General features: G+C 34.2%; 1 protein-coding gene across 1 annotated transcript in view; it reads left to right on the plus strand.

Moving 5' to 3' along the window:
* Positions 1-26,949, plus strand: part of LOC149786029 (E3 ubiquitin-protein ligase rnf213-alpha-like) — a 598,535-nt gene that overhangs the window by 335,163 nt on the left and 236,423 nt on the right. Inside the window, exons 45-49 of the mRNA XM_089976317.1 lie at positions 9,569-9,802; positions 16,573-16,682; positions 22,204-22,341; positions 23,998-24,157; positions 26,499-26,590. Coding sequence (XP_089832443.1) covers positions 9,569-9,802; positions 16,573-16,682; positions 22,204-22,341; positions 23,998-24,157; positions 26,499-26,590 — 734 coding nt within the window. The remainder of the gene's footprint in view (positions 1-9,568; positions 9,803-16,572; positions 16,683-22,203; positions 22,342-23,997; positions 24,158-26,498; positions 26,591-26,949) is intronic.

Raw genomic sequence — 26,949 nt, forward strand, 5'->3', positions numbered from 1 at the left:
ACACTTACGCAGCCAACCCAGTCTGAAAATTCATCCTTTGGACAATGAGTCAAATTGCTCTACCAATAGAATTACCATAGTTCAGTAGCAAACATATAAACTGCACTGTTGATGAGATACCTGCAAATCACGTTGCATATTCCAAATTTGACTACTTCTGGATAAAGATGCCAATGTGTACCCGGGTATTCTCCCATTGATAATAACCTGGGTAATAGAACGAACAATTGGGTACCCGTTTAAAAAAAAAGGTGTTCACAGGGGCTGATATGGTTGCTTACAATTTACTTGTCATACGTGGTCTGTATAATAATACAATCCTTTCTCAAGTGACCTATTTAAGAATCAATGCTGATATTTCAAGCCTGACCATCCTAACTTCATGCCTGTCCATGGTTCATGTGCCAATTTTCTCATTACTTAAAACTCTTGTTTTCAGATCCTGATGACATTAACTGGGTCAAATAAAATTAAGCACAATATGAATGTCTAGTTTAACTTGGCTATTGTAACATGCACTTCTTATACCACCATGTTAGGACAAAAAATGAATGAAATGGACAACTATACAGACTGAAATATAAAGATAAAAAAAAGTCTGCTACTTAATAACAGTTTTGAAAAAATCAAATAAAAATTAATGTATTGGTAACTTCTGCATGAATTTTACATCAAACAGTTCTAAGAAAACAGACAGGTTCTTGAATGTGAAACCATTTGCCCTAGATTCATTCAATTATGATACTACACACATAGCAGTCCAGCTTAAATAGAAAATAAATGGCACCAGATATCATTTTTTAAAAAAGAAGAAAAAACAACAACAAAAATAACCCGGGATGTATCAATGCAACTGATGGATATTATGTAACTGAAAAATGTTAGAGAAAAGAGATCTTGTTAAACTTAAAAACATGTTGCACTGGACCGTCGTTATGGGATGAACCATGACAGGTTGAGGATAATACAACAATCAACATTTATGGACTTTATGACAATTCGCGAAAGTTACTGTAGACATGTACACTAGTCGAAATGACTGTTATGCACAAATAATTTATCAATTTCTTTTGTGTCTATTCTCATCCATACTACTAATCCACATGAGTTCAGCTGATTTGTGACAAAAATTATAACTGCATATACATTTTTCATACAGTTTTCTGTAATAATGGCATGTAATTTATACTCTTGTTGTGCTCAGATTATGATTTTTGCCACTTATATTAGTAATAATTATGCTTACAGCTCTTTTTGGGGTTTGAACATGTTCAGTTCAGCTTCACATTTAATACAGTTTCCTTTTGATTGTATACTCTGGTAACCAATCGTTAGGAATGATGGGTACACATTAGAAATTTCCCAAAAATTGACATCTCTACTTCTGGAACAGTCCTCTGGAAGATTTCTCCAAAACATTTAGGATACATTTTTCCAAAATATGTACATCTGCAATATATAAAGAAATTCAAAATCTGGTTTCCAATTTTTATATTAAAAAAAAAATGTATTGGGGGGTCAAATTTTAGAGTCTGAAATGCATATGTTATCATGTGCATTACATCAAAAGATTTGAAGCGTCTTATACATACCCTTTACTGGAGTCGGAATTTCCTCTAGCATGGCAATGGGGTTTCGTCTGACTTCTTCCTGTTGCTGTCATTGTTTTGCACTTCTTTCAGATGATTGCTAATTTTGTTGTGTTGATTAAATTTTGTGACCTTCATGAAGTTTAATCTGTAAAAAGATAAAAAAAATTAGTATAATTGATCATTTTTTTTTTTATCTATGCAGAACAGAAAGAATGCACTGAAATGAGAAAACGATTTGGTTGGCAAAAGAGTCCTAGTGTATATAAGCATTAAGAAAAGCTGTAATCATATCCAATTAAATCTCAATTTTAAATTTACCAATCATAAATCTCTATTTTAAATTTACCAATCAAAATATTTGACAGACAGGGCAAATGTCTTTTAGGAATAAAATCATGAATTAAGCTACTGCATTTGGTTCTCAATTGTGTATGCTTATCTTGATCCACCCAATCAGCAATAAAATAATACAAAGAACATTTATGTTTGTACAAATTGTTTCAATCGGTAACGCAGGTGCTCCTCACTGAGGCGCCCACATTATTATTGGGGGTGCAGGTAAGAGCCAGACATGGTTGCACAGTTGAATTGTGGAAGGCTTAAATATTCGATGATAGTGTGGTGTAGATATCATTTTTAGAAACAGGAGGTTGAATTATTATCTTTAAGTAAAATCTGAAACAAACCCTTGACTCAATTTTAAACGACCATGCAAATTTATGCTTATGCTTATAATGTTGATGATTCAGACTATCCACTTTGATCATTCTATATGTGAAAATTGTAAAAAGAAATGAGTAAAAGTAACTTACCTCTTTCTCGGCAAAGAACCAGTCTTTCATAATCCTTGAATCTTCCCTAACAGCACGTCGACATCTTCTGTTTCCTACTGGACATTAACATCAGTACCGATGTGGACATCTTTAGATGTTGGTGTTGGTTTCTATATTTTAATAATGTCCACACTCTTGCTGTCAGAATGTTTTAAGAGCAAACATGTTGCAAGAGAATATTAAATAACTTTCTTCATAAACAGCGTGGCCCTTGCTAAGAGAACATGGCCCGCACGTAAATTTCTGTCTGTTTGGTTTAAAAGTGCTATTCTACATGTACACTGTAGGTCAACATCCAGCATCTGTTAAGTTCATCTGAGGCGCCATAAAGGGTAAATTATTAGTAAACATGTTGTTGTACGCATAAAGGCTTGTATCATTAATTACAATATAAAAGTCAGTCATACATGTAGTATAAAAATAATACTTTTATTATTTTATACTACTGTATGACTGACATTTAAATTGTAAGCAACGATGTGAGCCCTTCTTGTTTTACACTCCTTTGTACACATATACTCGGGTATTTCTTAATGTTATATTTTATATACCAAATAAATGCTATTTTATTATATGATGTTTCATAAAAACTGAGCTATAAGTGAATTCATATCATTAATAAGTTAATTAATATAGACCTAGTTAATTTTGATGTTTTTACAGTAGCTTGTGCCGAGCCATGCCCCATAGGACACTCTAATGGTTCTAACAAGCCGATTCTTCCACCATGTACTCTGATAACCTGGGTCACAGAAAAGTTAACAGAAACGTCAGTGATTTGTTTTGTGATTATTTCAATAGGAAACTTCTTTTATAAACTTTGAAATGACACGATCAGAACATTTAAAAGGCTGCAAATAAGCAAAATTTTCCATTGCCAAGAATATACACGTGTAAAACAGTGCGAAACAGCTACACAACCAAACACGACTGGATTAGGCAGTTTCTTATGGATTTATTAAATTTTATATATAGTACTTGTTTTTCTTTTACTGATAATGTACATATGCATAGGAAACAGGGTTGGGGTGAAACCTCGATAATAATTTGTCTAATACGTAACCTGTTCGACTGTTCAGTCGGTGTTTGAATTTTAGTGGACACTAGACAAAATGTTTAATGTTACCCCGCGTATTTCTTTGATCCCAGACATTCAACGTCGGTGGACAATGTTTTATTAAACACGTTAATATTATTAATCCTTTATAGTTTCTGCTTGGATTAAACATAGGCCGTTTTATAGAATGGGGGAGGGGGGCGTCAAGTGTATGTATGCGGGGGGGGGGGGGGGTAAAAAAGTATGCATGCGTACAGGGGTGGGGTCAAGCTTTGCCAGATTTTTGCGTACATAATAAATGGATGACCCCTAAGCCAAATTACACAATTCAGTAAGTACAAGATTGTATTGACTTTTGTGCCAACGTTAGGCATGGAAGAAAATGACATAGTTTATGTAATTCTCAAATTTTTCTGGAAAATGATTTGAGAGTTTATTAGGCCTGTGCATCAGTGTTTATTTTTTCCCAGATATGTGGCTATGTATTTGTTTTACAATTTTATAGTGGGGTTTGAGAAGTTTGTGAATAAAGAAGTTGCATCATATGATTATGGTACATAGGATTCATTTTAGGGCAAACATTTTATTTCCTTTTTATATTTGTAAACTGTATTTTGGGGAGAGAAACACTTCACCTTTTTACGGATTGCTTTATTAAACATCAACCACGATCAGTATACAAGTTATTAACTTTATTCTTTGACAGCTGTTAAAGTTTAATGGGTAGTCTGGTTATACGAGACCTTAATTCTGAATTGTTTCGTTTTATGAACAGTGAAATGAACCTTAATATGTTCAAATACAAGGAGCCTGTTGGGTCAAAATAATATTAAAACTCACTGTGAGAAAATAAGTTGATGTTTTAAAATTTAAAAAATACAACAAAGCAACAGCAAGTGCAAAATAGAAATGATGTCTATTTGACAATAATGGAGATGCTTGACATTCAACATTTACACAAAATATTTAAGTCCAAATTGCTCATGTGATAACTCACATGAGAAAATCCAACTTTGAATAAATTTGAAATAAGTGTTTAATCAGAATAAAAGTCCAAGTTTCTCACGTGATAACTCACGTGAGAAATTAGAACTCTGCCTTATTTTCAAACATGGTTGTATGTAATGGAAAAGAATGTTTTCTAAGTTCTACTTTCTCATGTGAAAATTTAGATTCTCACGTGAGCAAAATCTGCACACGTGAGAATCAGGTTAGTTTTTCCTTGGCTCACAAGATCTAACAAACTGCACACATGAGCCTGCAAAATCTACCCAATTTGCATACATTTCTAACAAGGTTCTCATGTGCAGCTTATGAGCAGCTCATGTGAACTGGTGAGATTTTTCTGTACAGGTGTTTGCCATTTAAAAAAACATAAACTCTATTCTATTGTGCCTCTGTGCAGATTTCAGATTGCCAACCTTCGATTTCAGTCATCAGTGAAACTTGTCAAAATATAAGTCCTTGAAAGATTGTGATATTTAGCTGAGCTTAACAGAATATCTTTTGATTGCATATTCAGTAATCAGGTTATAGCTCACACTTTAGCATCAGTTATTAGAGATCACTCAATACTTTGTGAACAGAAAACCATTCCTCACAGTGTATAATAAATGCAGGTACATTTTAATCATTTTGCTCACTGTAATTCCTGTTTCATCCAACAGAGATTCAAGGATACCAGCTTTTTATTTTTTGCTGAATTATTAAAACGTATAGTGAAAATTCTTAATTCTGAAATCTGAAACTTGGAAAATCAAACTTTCTGAGAATGAATGAAAGTTATGGACACAGGTTACAGGAAGAAAGTAATTCAGCACATGTACTTTAAATTGGTACAAAGAATATAGTTTACCAGATTGTACGTAACATGAAAACAGTTATTTAGATGATAGATAGGTGATAAATGGTGGCAGAGATGAAGAGAAAAGTAAGATGTAGATAATTCATGAGTAGAACTTAAGTTTATGGTCGTAGTTTGGGTAAAAAATGTTGAAGGAATTCAAGATTTTGGAATGGGAAGAATGGATACGCCATTCTTATTGAACCTGTGTTGATACTTTCTATGTACAGGTACAGTACACACTTTTTTCATGAAAAATCTGTGTCCCTATGGTGGGCCTTAATCCATCACACTGTTCCCATTATGGATTGGATATACTATTAGTACATGTTCAAATGCAACTGAATTTAAGTTTTCATAAAAGTTACAAAACTTTATTTACATCATCAGGCGACTAAAAAGAACACACAGATTACATAGTGTAAATGATACTTAATGTAACTAAAATTAGAGTTTAAATAGTGATAAACACTTTTTTGTAACAGATTGATACATATTTTCCTAAACTAAAATAACATTTGATTAATTTGAGGTTGAAATCAATGACGCATGGAGTCAGATCTCTTTGCAATATAGTTACGGTTAAATAGCAAATGTCAGGGGGAAAAATCACATTTCATATTATGTGACTTTATTATTTGTATTATTTTTAAGCTGTCAGAATAGGAATCAGTAAAACTGTGTATGTCTCTCTCTCTACCTTTCTCTCTCTCTCTCTACAAAACAAGAAGAAAACACTGATTGTTCCAGAATATATATTGTTTTCTTTTCATAGCAGAAAATAATAATAATGCTACTGTTTCACACTGTTTCTGGTCATGAACTAAAGAAAAGAATTTTATAAACCATGATTTATTTGTGTCATGCTTTTGAGTAACAAAATACCCATTATTTAAGCATTGATATTTTATGGAAATTTGTATGATACAGCAAATAAAATCATATTCATTTACTATTTCAGTCTTTAAATCATGGGGTATATTATTATTCTTATTACCAGTTTTGATTTTTGCATTCAGAAATGTATAAATCTGGTAATAATATTAAGTATAATAGAATGGAATTACTGGACATCAAAATCTTCATGCTTCAAGTAAGGTATTCTGAACATGAGTTACAATGTATACATGTACTTCACACAAATTTAGTGATATATATAATATCCCCAATCAGTTTCTTATTTGCTCAGGTTAGCCTGTTCATAATGCATTTTTTTGTTAATAACACTGATTAGTTTCTAAGTATGTTTTTTGCTACTTTACAAATCTAAATGCCTTTTTAATAGATTGGGATGACAGAATTTGAAACACTTTAGAAGGGAACAGTAAGAAAAAAATCTAAATACACAAAATTCCAGCTCACACTACTTAATGCATTTTAAAAATCTGTAAGTACTCACATCCGTCAAGTCAGGAAACTTACAGAGAAAAATGTCCTGAGAAATCTTGTGAGATCACTACAGCCGATTTGAGGAATGTTCCTATCTTGATACCTCCCAATGAAATATCTAGATCCAGAGTTTAGGATATATCAGGAAACTGCTGACTATTTCACCAGGTTATATCAGGATGTCACAGGACAACTTTGATAGTCTTGTTGATGCCAGTGCCTGAAGATTTATTTCTGGGGAGGGTTTACAAACACAGATTGATTTTGAAAGTAAAAGCTACTAATTGATATTAAACCATATTTGCCATTTTTATAAAAATAAACAACCATTGGTTAACACATACTTTTCTGTTTTAGCATCTTTAAAGTTTTATGTCAAAATGAAAACAACATAACTACCTCATGTTGCAAGTTTATTTATTTCAAATTGATATTATCAAGTAATTGCAGCATAAATTCAGTATTGCTTTTTTTTCTTCTATGTGATGCATATGCATGGAAATTTGGAATGATTGCAGCACTATGTACTTTTAGTATTATAACAATACATTCTGGGACATGATTTGTTGTGAAATTATCAAAGTCAGAACATCATGACAACAGCTTGCAAATTCAGTATGACAGCAATTCATAGGTAAGTGTTTATGCTCAAAATGTAATGCAGTATTGCAGCATGGATGCAGCATTTGACCAGCATAAGTACAGCATGTACTGCACTTACAATGCTGCATTTCTGTATACTATGTTAAAAGTAACAGCCTGACAATACATGCCTTTGGTATTTACACATATCCCAGAGTTAGACTCCCAAGTCATTAATATAGTTGAAGCTATTTTGTGGCATGCAATTATTTATATTGTTCAATCTAATATCTTTTTAATTGCTTCTGTCATTTTCAAGTAAATCATATAATTAATACCAGAAAAGAAAGTAATTTCATTACTTATTAATAGTCTCCTGTCATTCATTTTGTTGAATTAGGTTTATCTTTGTTCGAAGTAGCTTGTAAAATTGAGTTATTGTTAAGTCAAAACTACTAAGCAGGTTGTAGAAATTTTACTAAAACTGAGTACAAAATTACCAAGTAATTTCCTTTACTGTTTCAAATGATTTTCAAGTCAGATATATAAGTAAATCATGTTTTAAAATTAAATAATTTTATTACTTGATAACATTTTAAAGCAGTTTATTTGATTGAATTAATTAATACCCAGTATCTGTTAAAATAAGTAATACCAAGCTAGAGTGAGTATTTAGCAGGTAATCTGGTAGTAGAACTTTTACTTAAATCAAGTAAACAGAAATTACTAAGTAATTTTCTTTAATGTGGTAGACTCAAGAGTGCATCACCTATTGAACAATATGGTAGCAGCATAGTTTTGTCACTTAACCTAGGGGTTAGCAAAGTTATGCAACATTCTATCAAACCCTCACTGACAACCTAGCTTCTTATAACAGATAAAACATATTTATTCTCTTTAAAATGTCAACACACAAACACCAGTTGTGGTCATTACAAAGGAACATTCTGTGCCAATTTTCACATTGCTTGATCATGTTATCCAGAATCGTATGGCCTATTTATTTTAGCTTACATGTCTGTAAAGCCTATTGAGTTTATGGTTTGGTCTGATTTTGACCGAAGTAGCAACAAACTCAAATTTTGACTAAATTTGGAATATATATACTTGTACCATCAGAATTTCAGACAGGTTCAGATGTGAGCAAGATAAAAAGATATTTTTGAAATGGTTTAGCATCAGATTGGCTGAGTTTGTTACCATTCTTGAAGCCAAACTCCTGATCAGATCTGGAATATGGGCTTGTATCGTTAAGCTGATGACTGAGATTTGTAATGAGTGAGAGTCATGCATATTGACAATGTGATATTGCAACTGATTATCTGAGTTTGTTACTACTTTGGATGCCAAATTTGTGATCGGATTTTGATTAAACTTTGAATACCGACATATAAGATCAAGATATTGAATGAATTCTGTAATGAGCATGATCCACTTGTAATAATGAGATCTTTAATAGCAGCAATAGCTTACCCACAGCTATTGTTTAGCTTTCATTTTTGTGCCTAAAAAATGCATAGTCCATTTTGATGTGAATACAGCCTCCCTTAGAGTGAAGAATTGTCAGTATGATGCAATTACTCATGCAACTCGCCTTGTCCTTGGTATGTTGTGTGTAAAACAAGCACAGAAAATTGATCTTTTTCACGGATGGCTGTTGCACCAAGACATCAGAGCAGGCTGGGAGGAAGGCATTTTACATTTTACCCCCCCCCCCCAACTGCATATTAGACCTGCTTGGGCCTCATGTCTTGATGTCAGCACTAAAACAATCATGTGATGCAAAACAGCCTATAGAGGGAAAAAGCTGATTATGATTCTGTTGTATTACAGAGTAGAATCTGTTTATATATACAGGACATCAGCTTAAATGTTAACTTATTACAGTTACAAGTTATGTTTTAATTGTTACGTCCAAGAAGATAGTATTCTACTCAATATGTCATGGGCAGGTGGGGTTTGAGACATTGTTGCATAATTCTGCAATCCTTGGGTAAACCTTATACTCTTTATAATGATGCTGCCACATGGTTTTGATGAATTTAATGTTTTTGATAGGAGATGTACTCTGACCTCCAACCCCAGCATAATTGTCTAGATATATTACAGAGCAGAAAAGGTCAGAGAATCACAGGCTCATCTGTATGCAGCTCTAGTGATATATTCCATGTAATTTATTGGTTAAAATGTAAAGGTTTGGGGTATTTGAATGACTCTTCACTGGACAAATAGTAATGTTCAGAATTTATCAAATTTAATCCTCCTGTTCCAGGTCCAGATGGTGTCCTTTCAGTGCAGCCCTTTAGCAACACCAGAAGGAATTGTGGGAACTTTCCAACAGTGTGCAGAGTTTCAGAAGGACAAGAATTTGGACAGATTTGTGTCCATGGTTGTTCTGGATGAGGTTGGGCTTGCAGAGGACAGTCCCAGAATGCCTCTAAAGACGCTGCATCCACTTCTTGAGGATGGTTGCCAGGGAGATGAGGAACCAGAGCCATACAAAAAGGTAAACTATCTCACCTTACCTGCAGAGTGTAAGGAACACATTTGATTACTTTAGAGATGCTTTTGGTGGTGACATACATAGGGCCATGACTGTAGTCCCTTTCTCAGGCATTAGTACCTGTACAGTAGTAAATTGGTCATATATATTTTTTTACAAAAACATAAACAGATAATCATTGCCTGTAGATTTTCAGCTCCAGTCTGAATGTTACTGATAAAAGTACATTCCAGTGAACTGAATTCAGACACTATGATAATAATATGGAAATAATATTAGAATGTGATCTTTCACAGAGTGCAGTAATGCCTCAAATAATTTGGCACAACCTCAGAATCTCACTTAGAGGTAAACCTGTTCTGAGAGACCATTCCAATTCAATCTCCTGATATGTTGTCCCTCATAGCAGGTGATCTGTAATTAAATGTCATGAAAATATTTTACAGACATGATTCATGTGTAAAGAATCTTGCCTTAAAGGACAGGTGATCATCCAAACCCAACTTGTAATGGTTCTAAATACATTAATAAAGTTTTTAATAAAATTTAGGAAACTGGCAACTTCTCATTTATAAAATATGCATTTGTGACTTGGAAAAAGTTTCACCACGAGGTATGACATATTAACAGTTTCAGCGTGGATCTAAGAGACTGTTTGCCTACCATTATCTCAGATTAGTTTGAAAGAGATCAGTTTCTGAGTTAATATAGTTACCACCCCAAAACTTATCTTCAGGATATGGGTTTACTTCGGGTACTATATTGTCAGTTGTCCTTTTCAACACCAGAATTAACAACATGTGCAACGCCTTCATCAAGGAACCGACAACTCTTTTTATGTAAATGACTTTTTGATCTGCTGTATATTGTAAAGTATTATGCTGTTCAATGTCAACTAAAGATGTGCTTAAAAATGTTTAGAAATGGTGAGAAGAAAACAGATTCATTATTGTCCAGATCTAAAACTGCACTTCTGTTAGTTAAAAAGAATTCAAGATGACTTAATGATGCAAAATTGACTTGATGATGCTTTTGTCCCAGTTGTAGAGAAGGTCAGACTTTTATTACTCAATTTTGACCCTAAACTAACTTTATTATAATAGATACCTCATAGACAAAAGTATTTTAAAAAAACTTGTTTAATGAGTCATGAAAAATACAGATTGTCAAGCAAGCAAAGAAGTCATACTCTGGTTATACAGGACTGTAGTTAGATCTGATCTCAACTATGGCCCATTTGTGTAGAGATCAACTTGTAAATCTAACCTGCAACCAAATGATCCAGTACTGCCATCAGGACTTGTACTTTGTCTAGAAGCATGTAGAAATTCCCCATCAGAAAGCCTTTATTTAGGGGAAATTAATAATTACATCTCCAACAAAATTGAATCTTCAGTATATTGCACTTTTCCCTTTGTAACTTGTGAGTGATGGTGTCCATAAAAAATTAATACAGCTTAGGTGAAGGCATGAGACACAGAGGGAGACTCAAAGTGAATGAAAAAAACACTTTGCCATCATCACACCTTCAGGTAAAGGCACAGGGAGCCTAAGCACCTTCACATTAAATAATTATTTTATTCAGACATTATGTGAGTCATCCTATAAGCAGCACAGTTTACATGCTTATCAGTTTTTGTGGCTAGAATTGATTATTTAGCTTCCACTTCTAATAGTCATAGCTATGCTCTAATCTATCTGTACAGGTCACATGCACCCTTTTACAGGTAGTTACCTTAATGGGTAACCCTGCATCGATACTCACTTGCTTGTAAAACAGGACACTTGCTGCACTGTGTACAGAGCGTCTTCTCTATGTTTTATCTTGCAGATTTAGATGATGGGCAAGACCAGTAGGAGATCCACTCAGCATGAGTAGTTTCTCTGATTGTCACACTTTGACTACATGTCAGGCTAGCATATTGTGGACAAAAAACAAATATAAGCTGGGGGATGAATCCAAGAGCAGCAAAATGGAGAGCAGCAACAAGTATTAGTTGCAGTCTCTCATATCAGAATTTTTAACTGGATCCATGGATCAAACATCCCATACCCTGTCCCAGCCTCAAGAACTGGACATCATCATGCCAGCCTAAATGGTCATGTTCCTCCGTGCCCATACCTGACCACATAACTCTGATCATAATAAGCCAGGACCACAAGTCAATCATATAGCATCAACCAGAATGAACTTGTCCAGTTCCACAACTTGCATAGTGTTGCCAAGCTCTTCATGTATAGACATGTCCTGTGGATGACATCCAGACTGTCTAACGACATGGCATATGAACACTTCGGCATATGATGTACATTTTGAGGTCTCAGTTTTCTAGAGATGTCTCTTCACTTGCCCTCAAGCCTCTGCCATCTAAGAGACTCTCCTTAGTGACATGTTAAAAATAACAGGATCTGACTCATAAGTGCTGCAAAGTGTGGTTGGCCACCATCAACATTCTTTTCCAACTAGTATCCAAATAGTGCAGTGGACATCGACTTCACTACCTTCCTCTAATATTGATAATGCTGGCATTCCAGTCCCTTCATCATTATTAGCTGAGCAAATCTCCACCTTGCAGGACTGAACTGAATTCTTCCACACAATTCAACTGACTTCTATCCACCTTCCTCTACATCAACTGCTGGGTCTAGATATCTGACATCTGGTGAAATTATCTATGGAAGATTTGACTTTAAATTGCTTCCACAATCGGAATCTTGTAAGGTCACCACCACAGAACTAACTCATCATTGTTTGTGATTAATACAGACCTTGCTATCTCAGGGCTCAACTCTTTCTACTGCTGTACAGCAGGGGAAAGAGCTAAGCAAACAGCTAAAGTACCCTCTCACATAGCTTCTCGTGGGTTGGTGGTTCTTTCCAGGGTTTTCCTGGGTTCTTCCTCCACCATTAATATGGGCCACCATGTATAGCCTATCTTGTGCTGAAAAATGGCTTTAAACCCCACAACAACAAAAACTACACCACTCCCTCGATAACTCATGCCCTGATAACTCACAGACCCACTTATAATGCAGGTTAGGTGTGGATCCCATTTTTTAAACCAGAAAATGCCCCAAAAATTATCCCTATTTGTTGAACTTGAAGAAAATCGCGATCAAAATTGGTAAAGAAAACTTTGATGCATTACTCGTTTTGTCGTCGAAAATGGTAGATAGAACCTGGAAATTTTAATCAACACTATGAAATATCAAATTTAAAAGTAGAATATGCAATTTTTTATATTTTCTTTCCAAATGACTTTCCTAGTACACCACAATTGACAATATGAAAGGAAATTTTGATCAATGAAAATGTCACTCACATCGAGTGGAGGCAGTACTGTAATAAATAAATACAAATTAAATAAAATTTTTATCAATTGAAATTTATGTTCTAGTTTTATCTTTTAGTTCCTTTTAAGTGTAATCATCATAAATGCAACATGTCCTCTTGTAATTCAACGTAAAATGCATCAATCTACCATAACAGCTATGCCCGCGAGCGTTTCTCTGAGAACCTAATTAAGTGCCGACCGTATTTTGATAACTGACTTCCAGAAGTATTTATTGTATTGTTGCACTGAATTAAAAGCTGGACTCTTTTGTGTTATCACATTAATTATGTCTTTTGAATCAAATAAAGGAGGTGGAATAAAACAAAAGTTAAAAGGCACGAAAATCCTACAAACTTAAAATCTAGCGGCCCTGGTCATATGGCGGGTGAACTCACTTCATTTGATCAAACACTTATAAATGTTATTGTGTATGTAGCATAAACTACCTTATATTAACTGACTCTTTTCTAAATGTGATTGAAGATAACAAGGCAGCCAAGCAAAGGAGATATTTTGTAAAATAAAGAGTTTCATTTCACAGATACGGACCATTGTGGGCAAGCAAGTTTCAGAGAATTCTTGAACTGGCACTTTGAGATATCCTCAAGGATGAAAAGAAGTTTCATTATCAATTCCAGTTAATTAATTCATGACATAAATATTGTACTAATTGAGCAACACAAACAAGTTTCATCGTAGACGATTGTCTCACGAAATAAATGTCACATGTTTTTGAAGAAAAGGAATCTTGTTTGGTGGTAATATTAAATACCACTACAGGAACCAGACTCATCAAGAAAACAAAAAGCAATGATGTAATACACAGAATTTTTACGCGTACACATGATGGTTGTTGAAACCAGTTGGAATGATCTTTCATATGTTGGACATTTTGAAAATAAATGTTATTTAAACAGAATAACAAACAACTTCATTAGAAAAATATTTTATCGACGTGATTGTAAAATGAGGATTCAGTCAATAAACAGCCCGGTTCCCTGACACCGCTCCCCCCAACGGTTTTCTCAATGTCAGAGTGATTTTCTTTTTCAATTTTTTTAGGTCCCTCGGTAACTCATGCCTTACTTATAGTGCAGTCCATGTTTATGGACTCCGTTGTGCGCGAGAGGTGTATTTGTAACAAACATCTTGTAACTTGTCCCAACATGATGAATCAGATGCTGTTCTCCCACCAAAGATGACCTACTTCTGTTTCAACCAACCTAGGCCGTATACTAGAAATCATTGGGAAATCAGCCACAGCATATCCATGACAAGTCACAGGATCAGTTCAAGGTGCCTCATGAGTTTAGTCAATGGAACAAGCAGGGCATATTCATTGGATGGTCCACTTCATAACAGAGACACAACATTCTATAACTGTAGTAGCCGGTACAATGGGTGGGGAAAGGATGCAATGCTCTCTACCACCATCTCACAAGCCAATCATTGCCCAGGAAATGCTTGCAACTTCATCATGCCACTAGCAGCAGGCACTTATAAACAGCAAGCTAGATAGTACCTGAGCCATCTGAGGTCAGTCACTAATAAGAATGTACCAATGTAGCTCAATTTGAATTCAACCATCATGTCACTCCAATTGAAGGTCACCAACCTCTAACAATGTTGCCATTTACGACCAATTTTAAACCTATAAACACAGCATGCCACCATCCATCTCAGTCTCAGAGCCCCCTTTCCCACCCTTATCACATATCCTGGTGGGGATAAGGCTCCAATCTTCAAGGCTGAGTGGGGAAGATTTACCTCGATGTCATGCAGACCCAACATTAGTTTCTGGGGACTCATTATCATGTTCAACACACCTATTAAGCTTTTGGCCACAACTCTTTCAGCTGCAATGCAGCACTTGTCAGTTGATTGTCAGCCTAAGTGCATTCATTCAACTTTATTACACTCTTGACTAGATTTTTGTAATGGAATCACTGTCTAATCTGGACACTTCAACTCAAGACCACCAATATGATCCAGTATGAGCATTGATTGGTCTCTTAAAATGATGAAGCCCTTAATAGCATCAAAGGAGGTACTTGTTTTACCTCTCAAACGGGAACAGGAAGACATGTCAGCGCAGAACAGTAATCATGGATTAAGTGGGTTATTTGCTCTACACATCAAGAAATAACTTAGCTCAAATAAACTTGTTACGTATTCTGGCTCACAAGGTTATAGCAGCTGCCACAAGCATAGCATTCAGTCAGAATTGTTCTCTAACCAACATTATCCAGGCTGTGGGATGGAGATCGGAGTTGACATTATCCAGTTTATATATAAGAGATCTTTCATCCCATAAAGGACTCAACTTGATCTGGTAGGACCTATAGCCATAACGCAACAGGTCACCTTTCTAAGTCATTAGACAGCTTCATAAAATGCAACTTCACAACTTCTGCTGGATTTGTGGGATGGAAAATGTTCCCTTTTCAAAGCCACTCCCCAACAGAAGGGGTCTTTTCCAGTTGAGTCATCTAGAAGCTGTTTCACAAGCCTTAAGTGACCGGATAGAGCATCACCAGGGTATGAGGATGCATCTCCCTCCACCTCTTACCTATTCTCCTAAGGTATTATAATTGGGTAATGTATTTAAAGAAGAATTTTTCCTAGTAAGTTATGTTTCTTCGAGAATACTTTCCCAATCATAATATACATACACCCTCCTAGTCTCCTCGCAGTTACATCCATATAGAGAGCGTGCCTTCCTTTCCAGGTGGGCAAACAACTTTTAGCCATATATAGCTCTGCATATTTTTAGGTCTTAAAAGATCTGAGTCATTTCATGAAGATTTCAGCTCATGAAATTAGAGCAATATCTTTGAGCCTCACTTTTGAATGGAATGTTTCAATCCAAGACATTTTAGAAACAGTTGGCTGCCATGCAGAGTCTCAAGTTTTTATCTTAGAGAATTAATGGTAGCTGCCCAGATGACCATCAGACCCAGCTGAAAGTCAACAGTCTATTATCTTCTCTGGATTCATCAAGGAAAATTTGTTGGTAAGATTTCAGTATTCATCTTCTTAACTGCATATAGGGGTCACAGATCATGTGACTCAATGCTGTATTGCTTATAGATTAGGAGAATGGGTTATCATTTGCATGGGTAATCTGACCATTGTTTGCTAGAAGGATAGTCATGGTATCGAAGGACAGCCATGGTATAAGTCAGATGCTCAGCACTCCCCTTTCTGTTGCCTATTCTTCTAGCATTTGTATGATCAGGGAGCATATTTTGAAGGAGAAAGCAAATTTGTAAGTAAATTTCATTTCTCTGAGAATTAGTACCTGATCACATTATTTAAAAATCTTCTCAACCACTCTTGCCATAAAAGCATCTTCATTGATATTGCCAGATCTCAGAGAATTTCCTTCTGGATTGTAAATGTTATGACATTAAATTGAATGTTTTCTCTTTTTTACAGGTTGCCTTTATTGGGATCTCAAACTGGGCTTTGGACCCTGCTAAGATGAATCGTGGAATTCTGGTACAGAGAGAAATGCCTAAACTTGTGGAACTCAAGAACACTGCAAAGTTTGTGTGATTCTATAAAATATGAAGTAGATTGTTATTTTTGGCTTTAATATTGATCAGTTTATTTTGAAATCTGCTGGAAAAGAAAAAAGAAATCACTCCAGATGTATTTTTTAATTTGATTTTCAAAATAGTATTGTGGGATTTTTTGTGCTGAGTTATGAAGTTAAAGATCTGCTCGTTAGATTTGCCTTATGAATTTTACACCTTGTATTATAGTCTTAAAATCTCTCTGATAATCACTCGGAGACATATATATATGAAGCTGACTTCAGAAAACCTTTTCCTTTCTTTTTAATGGATGTTGGTTGTTGTGGGGTTTAACGCCATATTTCAGCACACGATAGGCTATGCATGGCAGCCAGTATTAATGGTGGAGGAAGAACCCAGAAAAACCCCGGGAAGAACCACCAACCCATGAGAAGCTACTGGCAAGCTTTCTCACATACCCATGTTAGCCAAATCCTAGACTTGAACCTACGCAGACAGAGGTGAGATGGCAGTGATCCGTAACAGAGAGCGCTTTAGACCACTTGGCCACTCGGGGCCCCCTTTTTAATGGAGATTTTCCAGATAAACCATCACAAAAAAATGAAAGAATCTTTTTTTTCACTCCTGAGAAATTTCCACTGTTTTCACTTTGCCTAATGTTTTTTATATTTGAATCCTGATGTCATACTGATGATCAGATCCCAATTTCATAAAAGGTCATAACTTGGAATAAATTTTCAGATTAAATTTTGCACGTTAGTTATTTGTTAATAACTACGATATGGTATTTGCATTAAACTACATTTTAAAACAAGCTGGTTATTTTGCATCTTTAAATTAATAACTACTTTACATATGTCTAAAAGGTGTAAGAGACAATAGTATGAGTCCTGTAATTTCATGAAAGTATAATCATGGAACTGTCATGTCTTGTTAGATGAAATATTTGTATTGAAAAAGTCATATAAGACCTGATCATTACAGACTTGCTAACCCTTAAAGGACAAACCTGTACATGACTTGTATTTATTCATTACTTAGAAAGGGCTTATATTGACTTGACACTCCTGTGACATATAGGTGAAGGATTAGGATTGTATATGCAAATTATGCATTTCATGTATAAATGAAGTATACTTCACTTGTAAATAAGAGGTGAGCCATTCACTTACTACATTTACTATATATACTTGATTATAAAGCCAAGTGCACTGCACAAGTATCGAATTTGTGGTGCAATCAAAAGGATTGTAAACTTTGTTAAAAAAAGTTAGTGCTGCCTAAGTGAATGGTTTATCATCACATGTGCACTGTTAGATAAGTTGGGAATGACATCTTAATTAATGAAAAGTAAAATACAAAATTAAATCAAAAATTTTATCTTATCAAACACTAACATTGTTTAGACAGCAAAAATCTAACTATAGTAGAAAATACAGGTTGTTCAGACTAGCATGAAAATGGAAGTAGTATACTTGTAGGTAAACACCCATGATAAACAACACTGATGAACACTTCACTTAATGGTGGGTAATGTTTGGTGCCAAGTAATATCATTTTAAATGAAATTAATTTATTGTTGAATTCAGAAAAGTCCTGGCTACTGTGTACACTCACTCATGTCCCCATTTTGCAGTTTAAATGCACAAATATGCTTTATTCTTGCTTTGATATGTAAGACTCATTCAATCTGGAACTTTTATTTCAGTGTGTTTCGTTTTAAAATCTTAAAATATTTTAAGAAAATATGATATTCCTTTTGTGTATGTGTGTTGCCGATATAACTGATTGAAATTGATATATCTGATGGGAAATTATTAATTTGTGGGGGAAAGAAATCATAACATGGTTGAAAATGGATTGTAGTTTGCATTAAACTATGGACTTGAGACTGTATCTTTACAGTAAACTCTTAGTCAGAAAATGACAATTTCCATGAACTTACAGTTGGCTTATACTCAACTGATAAATGCTTGTACCACCTATAAATCACTTATATGTCACTTATAAGTGAAGTGTAGGTGAAATTTGGATTAATATTGTTGTCACTCACACCATACTTGTACAGATTAGGATTTTACTTAATTAGATATCCATATATGCATAGTATAAATAACTTATAAGTGACCTGTGAGTCCCATATAAGTATAGCATCTATCACATGTAAGTCAAAATATTTTACTTCCTTAAGGAAACTTGGTTAAGACTTAAAAAGGGGAGAGAAGGGGGTGTGGTCAGTGCATATGATTAGGATAAGTGATATACAATTAAGAACAAGTTATCTGCTCATATAAGCCAATAAAAATGACTTAAAGTTCAAATTTGAATAAAGGAAAATAAAACATGTTTTCTTTGAAGCATTTAACATACTTCAAAAGAAAAAATAGCTGGTAGATTTAGCATTGTCAGATAACATCACCCATCCCCATCCCCACCCCACCCCCCACATGTTTATGATCACAACCTAATATTAAATAGAAAATATACATGGGATTTCTGTTGATCCAGTGTATAGTGAAATACAGTATTAATTTATAGTTTCTGACTTTGCTGCTGTCAGTAGTTAATGGAGAAATGAAGATGATGCAGGTGTCATTAGTGTTCATTTTTGCACTCATTGGAATGGTTGCTATTTTGTTCAAACTTCCGTGGTCTTTCTGCATCTGCCCTGATGCAGTATGGTGTTAATTAACTTACCATGTTGATGGATTTTGTATGCTCCAGAATGACTAATGCCAGTATAGTGTTTGCAATATGTACTGAATATGAAATGCTCTCCCTTGCCGTTACAGTTCACATAGTCAGACTCTGAGTGTCGATCCAGAGTTCTGAAATTTAGTTTTGGGGCTTTGTTCAGTTAGCAGATGGCTCATTCATTCCTGTGTTTCGATATTTTGCCTTAAGAATGATTCATTCTCCCCCCAGTGACATTCCTCCTAACTTTATCATTCTAACTACCAAAATAATTGTGCTTTGCATTTTATGTAAGATGTAAAATCTGACTAATGGAATCACGGCCACTGATCACAAAAACTAACTGATAATATATTTTAATAATGGGTTAAACATTCTCATTCAAGGCAACATAATAATGTTTGTTTTTGCAAGCCATCTTTGTTTTCTTGGGGCAAACCTAAAAGTGTTTGAGATGTTCCACTTGTGTATTTCACTAATTCTAATTAGTCTACAGAACTTTCCAACAGCAAACAAAAAAGAAAGCCAAACACAAAATCAAGCTACCTGTTGTCAGTGAATTAAGGAATATGTGGAATGGTGGTTGTTTATATCTTACTGCCTTTATATTTTAATCACCTCTGTCACAAATATGCCCTTAATGGATTCCACTATTGGAAGTTTTTCAGTACAAAACTTGGCAAGAAAAATGCTAAAAAGCCCCCCAAAAGTAAGTGCAAAACCAAAGCCACAACATGTAACCTTAACAAATTCCGTTAGAAAGATGAAGTCAGTGCCTTGCCTTAAACAGTGTACATATTTTCAAGATACCTGTTAGTTTTGTCTTTTATTCAAGAAATGTTCAGTAGTTTGGTGGATTTGAAGTTACATGAAAAAATATTTGTGTCCATTTGTTGTCCCATTGACCTTTACAATTCTGTTTACTCCAATTCATGAATATCTAGACAACTAAGACCTCATTTAGCATTTAAATTATTCTCAGATATATTGCAATATTACTTTTCTGGAATTGTGCAGTTGTTGTTAAAATGTTTGCCCAATATTGTAGAAATTCATAAACAAGCACTTCAGAGCACACACGTTAACAGCACAGGCACAAACTGTAATTCATTATCACTTAAGATTAATTTTTCTTGAGTAATTGTTGTACTAGCAGTATTTATTGCACCAATTTACCCACAATTTAGGACAGGGTCACTGTTAGCAGGGTAGTCCCTCTTACTGGCTGTCCCTACTGAATTATGGATAGACAGATGTATTAAATAGATATAGAAATAAAGATAACAAAATGCTAAATTTTTAATATTTTGATTTTAATATTTTGAAATGTTCATGCCCATGTGTGTGTTTATAATTCAACTCGAGTAAGCTGAAATATTTTTTTAATTTGTCCTGTGCTTTAATACATGTTAAAAATAATTTGGGAAGTCAAAGGAATGCCTATATTATGTCTCACAATCTTTATGTTTATTTTTCCAAATGTTAATACTGTACATGTCATACTTAAACTTTTGGAAAATATTAATAATTTTAGCACTTTTCCAAACTGCATTCCAGTTTTTGTTGAAAATGGTGATGTTAACTTGAATCTGTCTGTTCTCTATTTGTTCCATTTCTATTCCACACTTTAACTAACATAATTATTATTGTATTTTGTCCCAATTTACTTTGTAGCTTGATGAGGAGTCCTAATGGGTTAGTTTGACTGTCAGCTTTTTCTGTCATAGTTAGCAGAGTTAAATCCCATGATAATTAATTGCACCTACTTTCTTTCCTGTGCAATAAGTCCCTTAATTATCTGATTTTAATCAAATATATGATGATACTTGACATTTGCTATGCATGAGATGTGGGCCAACTTCATTTCTTAGTGTTATGCATAATCCTTTGAGTTTTAGACCCACCCTATATCATTTCTGCAGAATATCTCTCATAGTTTTTACTGCATTTCAACTTAGTTTAGTATGCAGCCTACTTTTTATGAAGTCATTCTGCATCATGACTTGGGCAAGTTATTGACAGATTGTCAGACCCACCCACTTTTGTTTCTTCACAGCTACTTTTGACCAAATTTGTTATGCAGTTTCATTTTCATTCGTGCTAATGACTGAGTTCTCTTGTGAGCAATCTGTATAATTTTAGCAGAGTAATAGTCCTTGATTGCCAGACCATCCACATTTCGTTTCCAAACAGTAACTTCCTTTAAGTTAATTATTACTGGATTTCATCCAGAGTTTATGATCATCATGATATTGATGCAACCAGGGTTGAATTTGTTAGCATCATTTTGCTGAGTTACAGCCTCTGATTAACAGACCTGGTTAATTTCATTTTCACACAAAGTCCTTTATTGGCCCCACCCCCTCTTTTCTTCAGAGAGGCAGAGGGTATATAAAAAGTATCCATATTTCCATCCATGTGTCTGCCCATTACACTCTCATTTCTGCTCTTAACTTTAAACCATTAGAGATTCAGGGATGAAAGTTTGTATTCATCATCAATATGTTACATCCCACATTGAGGATCCTATCTTCAAGGTCATTGTTACGGCTCAGTATTGTACATTTTCCATGATGTTTTCCTTCTGCTCTATGGTTCTAAAACAGTTTGAGATTAGTGGAGCTCACAAAAACTATATTTTATAGCCATAATTTTATGTGTTTATTAAATTCCAATCATTTTGAGAGGCAAACAAATTTCTTCAAATAGAAGGGCAATTACCCTCTTAAAGTTTGAGTTTTAGAATATAAACTGTTGTGAAATTGGAAGACTCAAAGAATGTATTGTTCATTTATATTGTTGTTGATTCTTTTAGACATATATTTTGTTATTTCAGAGGGATAAGCTCTAGCAAGGAACATGTTTACAACCATGTGAAGCCATACATTAAATCCCTGGCAGAATCATACCTCGATGTATTTGAAGAAGCATCCAGCAAATTTAGAGAATTCTTTGGTCTCCGAGACTTTTACAGGTTTATGTCTTATTTCAAATCTATTTTTCATTTACGGTCTTGTATCAAAGCAGTAGAGCTTTTGTTTACTTGAATGAACTGTACAGCGACTGATTAATGAAAGAAAGAAAGAAAATAGAAGCAATGCAGGAGGTGAAAATAATTTTTCACAATATTTTCCAGCAGTCCCATGTTGTCTTTCTTAAGATCAGAAATTCAAACCTATTAACCTACTACAGTCATTGTTAGATTTAAATTATCCATAACTGACCTTAAACAAATTCCTCCATCTTAATGTTCTTGACTTCTTTTTTGACCAGTCTGATCAGCCCTAATGGTACTAGGACAAAATGGTAGTGGACAAAATGTTAAGTGGACATAATGGTATTGGACAAATGGTATGGATAAAATGGTGCAGACAAAATGGTATGGGACAAAATGGGACTCGGATTAATTGGTATAGTCCATACCATTTTGTCTGGCCACCGCCCTAATGCCTCTAAAAACAACCATAGTTTCAAGCTTTAAACTACATATTTGATTATATAGCTGTATCATTTCCATTCAACAGTTCAGATGCTGTCTTGGCAATAAAATCAATTAAGGCTGCAGGTTGTAATCATTAATCTAAATAACCTGACCCTTCAATTTTCTGAACTCCAAATTTTCAGAAATCATAATTTTGAATAATACATAAAATTTCTGAACATCAGTGTGTATTTTCATTTGCATGCACATGCATGTGTGATTTGGATTTTTAACATAGCTTTAACAAATTTTCAGTCATATTGCTATGATATCTGAAGTGTTGCAATTTGTAATGATGTTTAGCACTGGGCATCATGTGACAGACATGTAGCATCATGACCCACCCAGTCACATTATCCTGACTGCAGTCCGACCAGACCAAACACTAACCTCTTAATGCTGAGCGCCAAATGAAGCAGCTGCTGGTACCATTTTTATAGGTCTTTGGTATGACTCGACCAGGGTTTGAATCCATGACCTCCTGCATATGAATCAGATGCTCTAACCACTTAAGCTACCGGAGCAGTCCCCAAACATCAGAGATAATCTTATTCATGATAATCAGTTGGATTATTTACAGAATCACTTAAGTAACACTGCACTAATAGCTATGATTGATAAGTGGCTGAAAGCATCAGATAAAGGAGAAATGGTAAGCACCATTATGGTTTATTTTCATAAAGCTATCAAGCTTGTAGACTTGAAATTTTGCTTGAAAAACTAAAGGCTTAGCAATGTAATCAAAACTCCCTAAATAGTTCTTTTGTATCGTCAATACAAGTTTTGCACTGTATACCATATTGGTTACCCTGTCTTTGCAGTGAATATCACGATCCATTACTTTTGAGTTACCTTGACATTTTCCTTTCTGCTTTAACTTTAAAGCCACTTGAGGTAAAGTAATGAAACTTGACATACTTATATAACATTACTAGAAGGTGTGTCACATACAAGATTTGGTGTGCTATGTTCATGGCCATCATTACAGGTCAGTATTGTGAGTTTTGTGTCACTTTTGTTTCTGCCGTTTGAGGCAAAGGGATGAATCATGGAATACTTGCAGACAATTACTGTTACATACTTCATTTAAACAACTGTTGATGAAAAGTCCAAATAGATCACTCCTCATTAAGTATTCATATGTTTCAGCCTAATGAAGATGATCTACTCTTTTGTGGAGCACACCAACAAACCTCCAACTTGGAACCAACTTCGTTATTCCATAAAGAGGAATTTTGGGGGACTGGACACAGTTGACCCTATAAAAGCATTTGCTGACAAACTGACCACAGTGAATAAAAATGAAGAGGTTGGTAATGATAACTATTTGGTATATTTAGAACCTGTATGCAAGAACCATGCTGGTTACTAGAAGTGTGCTCTATACCTATTTGCTGCTGTATTTTTTTTCTGGTGGTACATACCACATTATTTTTTCACCATACTGGTATATCATTAGCTTCTTTCAGCAAGGAATATACCAAAATTCCCAAGAAATATTAAAAGAACTTTAATGATATTAACAGTGTTTTCATTATTAATGATAAAATAGTTCAAAACATTGTCTTGGTTTACTAAATGCCTCTGTCACAACTCTGAAATTTCCTTGAATACCTTTAATTATGGTGTACTAGAATGTCATTTGGAAAGAAAATGTAACAAATTATATGAATTCTTATTAGAAGTTGATAATTTCTTGATGTTGATTAAAATGTCCAGGTACTATCTACCATTTTCAACAAGAAAACAAGCAGTATATCAACATTTCCATTATCAATTTTAATCACAATTTTCTTCAAATTCAACAAAAGTTATCAATGTTTGGGTATTTTCTGGTTTAAAAAAAGTGAGATCCATACCTGACCCTGTGTTCCAAGCAGGTTCGAGAGTTATCAGGGCACGAGTTATCAAGATAGTTGTGTATTTCATATTTTCCCAAAGCCTGATCAAAACCATTTTTACAGGTGTTATTACAATTACAATTGAGCACTGATAACTTGGACACCTAGTACCTAAATAAAAATGGTAGAAACTCCAACTAAAGAAGACAAATTTCAGCATTGGAGAAACAATTGTAATTGAAACAAGTTAAAAAGAGGAGACCAATTGTAAGATAGTGGTCTGTAAATAAATTGAGGGTGTTATAAAGGACAATTTGTAAATTAGAAATGTGTTCTTCAAAAATAAATGTAATTCATGTTTAATGATTGAAATATATCTTTATTTCTACATAATTTTGTTTCAGATGAAAGCATAAAATATTTTGGCAACAACTATTAATAAAGAACAGAATATATTTACAGTGATTGTGTTTATTTATAAATAGTGCTGAATTTCAACCTTGGAAACTGTTCTTTTTTTTTTGTTGTACAAACCTGTTATGAAAGACCACCTGTCTTGAGAGACCCTTTTGGGGGATTTGGCAGACAGGGTGGTCTCTCAAGACAGGTTTTAGTGTATTTTATGGTCATTGTCTTATTATGCCTTGTCACAGCATTTCATTGTCAAGACCACTTTAGTCTCAATTTATTTCTGCAAGATAGTTAATGTTTGGAATGGCTATTGGTGACCACTTAAAACTTCAAACAAACACACAGACAATACCTATATGGTTTTTAAGCATATATAACTATGACCAGCTTCCATGGACAACAGAAGAGGTGTTCAAAAATCATACCATGCTCATAGATTATTAACACTTTTGCAGCCTTAGGTGTTTAACAAGTGTACATTTGCAAATTATTCTGCTTGCAAAAAATAGCTTGAAGACTTGTCCTAGATAATGATAAAAACATTCCAAATGCAATAAATCATATTAAAATTCTGTAAGTAAGTGAATAAATATTTTTGAGAAAGGCTAGATTTATGCACAAAGTTTCAAACAATAATGCCTCTTTATACCTCAACGAACTATTTCAAGCAAGAAAACAAGGCAACACTACCAAATTAAGATTAATTTCAGCTAACCATGTTATTCCAGAACCAAATAAAGAACTCTTTAGGAAAGTTTCAATATTTGGGGTTATTAATTTGAAACAGAATCCCAAAGGATACAGAAAGTACAAATATAAAGGATATTAAAGAAAGTACAAATATAAATGCATTTAATATGATCTTATTGAATGGATGAAAAGTGAAACCTCTTTGTTTTCATAAATACATTTCAACTTGAAGTATATATTCTCAAAACTTCCACTTTGTTGTCTCCCAATTTTTGTACTGTATATATGCAATGTACCTAACTGGAGCACATTCTTTGAAAATTTTATTTTTATTATGTCAGTATTAAAATGTATCTTATTATCAGTGTCTTTTTTTTTAGATAAATTATGTGTCCAACAATGTATATTTACTCCATAAACATGCATATAACTGAATGCCACAAGGAGGATTAATTCCATGCAACTGATTGTGTCAACCTCTTTAAATAAAGTCATTACAATTATTATTATTATTATTATTATTATTATTATACTACATTCATTATAAAGGTTTACTTAAGGTCTGTTTGTAATTGGCCCCCTTCAGCAGGTGGTCATTTTTAGATGTATAGAGATGGCCAATCAAGCAGAATTTAATGTTAAATGAAAATTTGAGGATATAATTGTTATTTCATAATAAATTTTGCTATCTTTTCATTATGATTACAGCACGAGGCAGACCCTAGCTGTATTACTGCAGATATAATTAAGACCTGTCTTGACAGCAACACAACACAGAAGTCAACAACACAGAAGTCAGTGTAAGTACATGCTAACTAGAAATTTTACCTGCAGGAGTTTTGATAAAGAAATTAAGTAGCAGGGAAGTTAGAAAGGTAGTAGGAGAGAAGGCAGGAAACAAAACCTCCCTCTTTTAGTCCTGTCCAGGGGGGCAATGCTATTTTTGTTGTGAGGTGGTGCGGTACCTTTGCTCACATAAGCTGCAATGTTTTTGGTGTATCATCTCAAGTTAGATTGTTTTACCTTGATGGAGAAATTTGAAAATTGTTTCAACGTATTTTATTGTATCATAGAATTGGATAAAATCCATATTAATAATTCATATGTCTAAGGGTTTTTGTCTTGATGTGGATTCCATCCTATTAATAAGGACAGAAAG

The sequence above is a fragment of the Sinohyriopsis cumingii genome, chromosome 12, assembly GCF_028554795.1.
Source record: "Sinohyriopsis cumingii isolate HCF-2022 chromosome 12, ASM2855479v2, whole genome shotgun sequence".
Classification (NCBI taxonomy): domain Eukaryota; kingdom Metazoa; phylum Mollusca; class Bivalvia; order Unionida; family Unionidae; genus Sinohyriopsis; species Sinohyriopsis cumingii.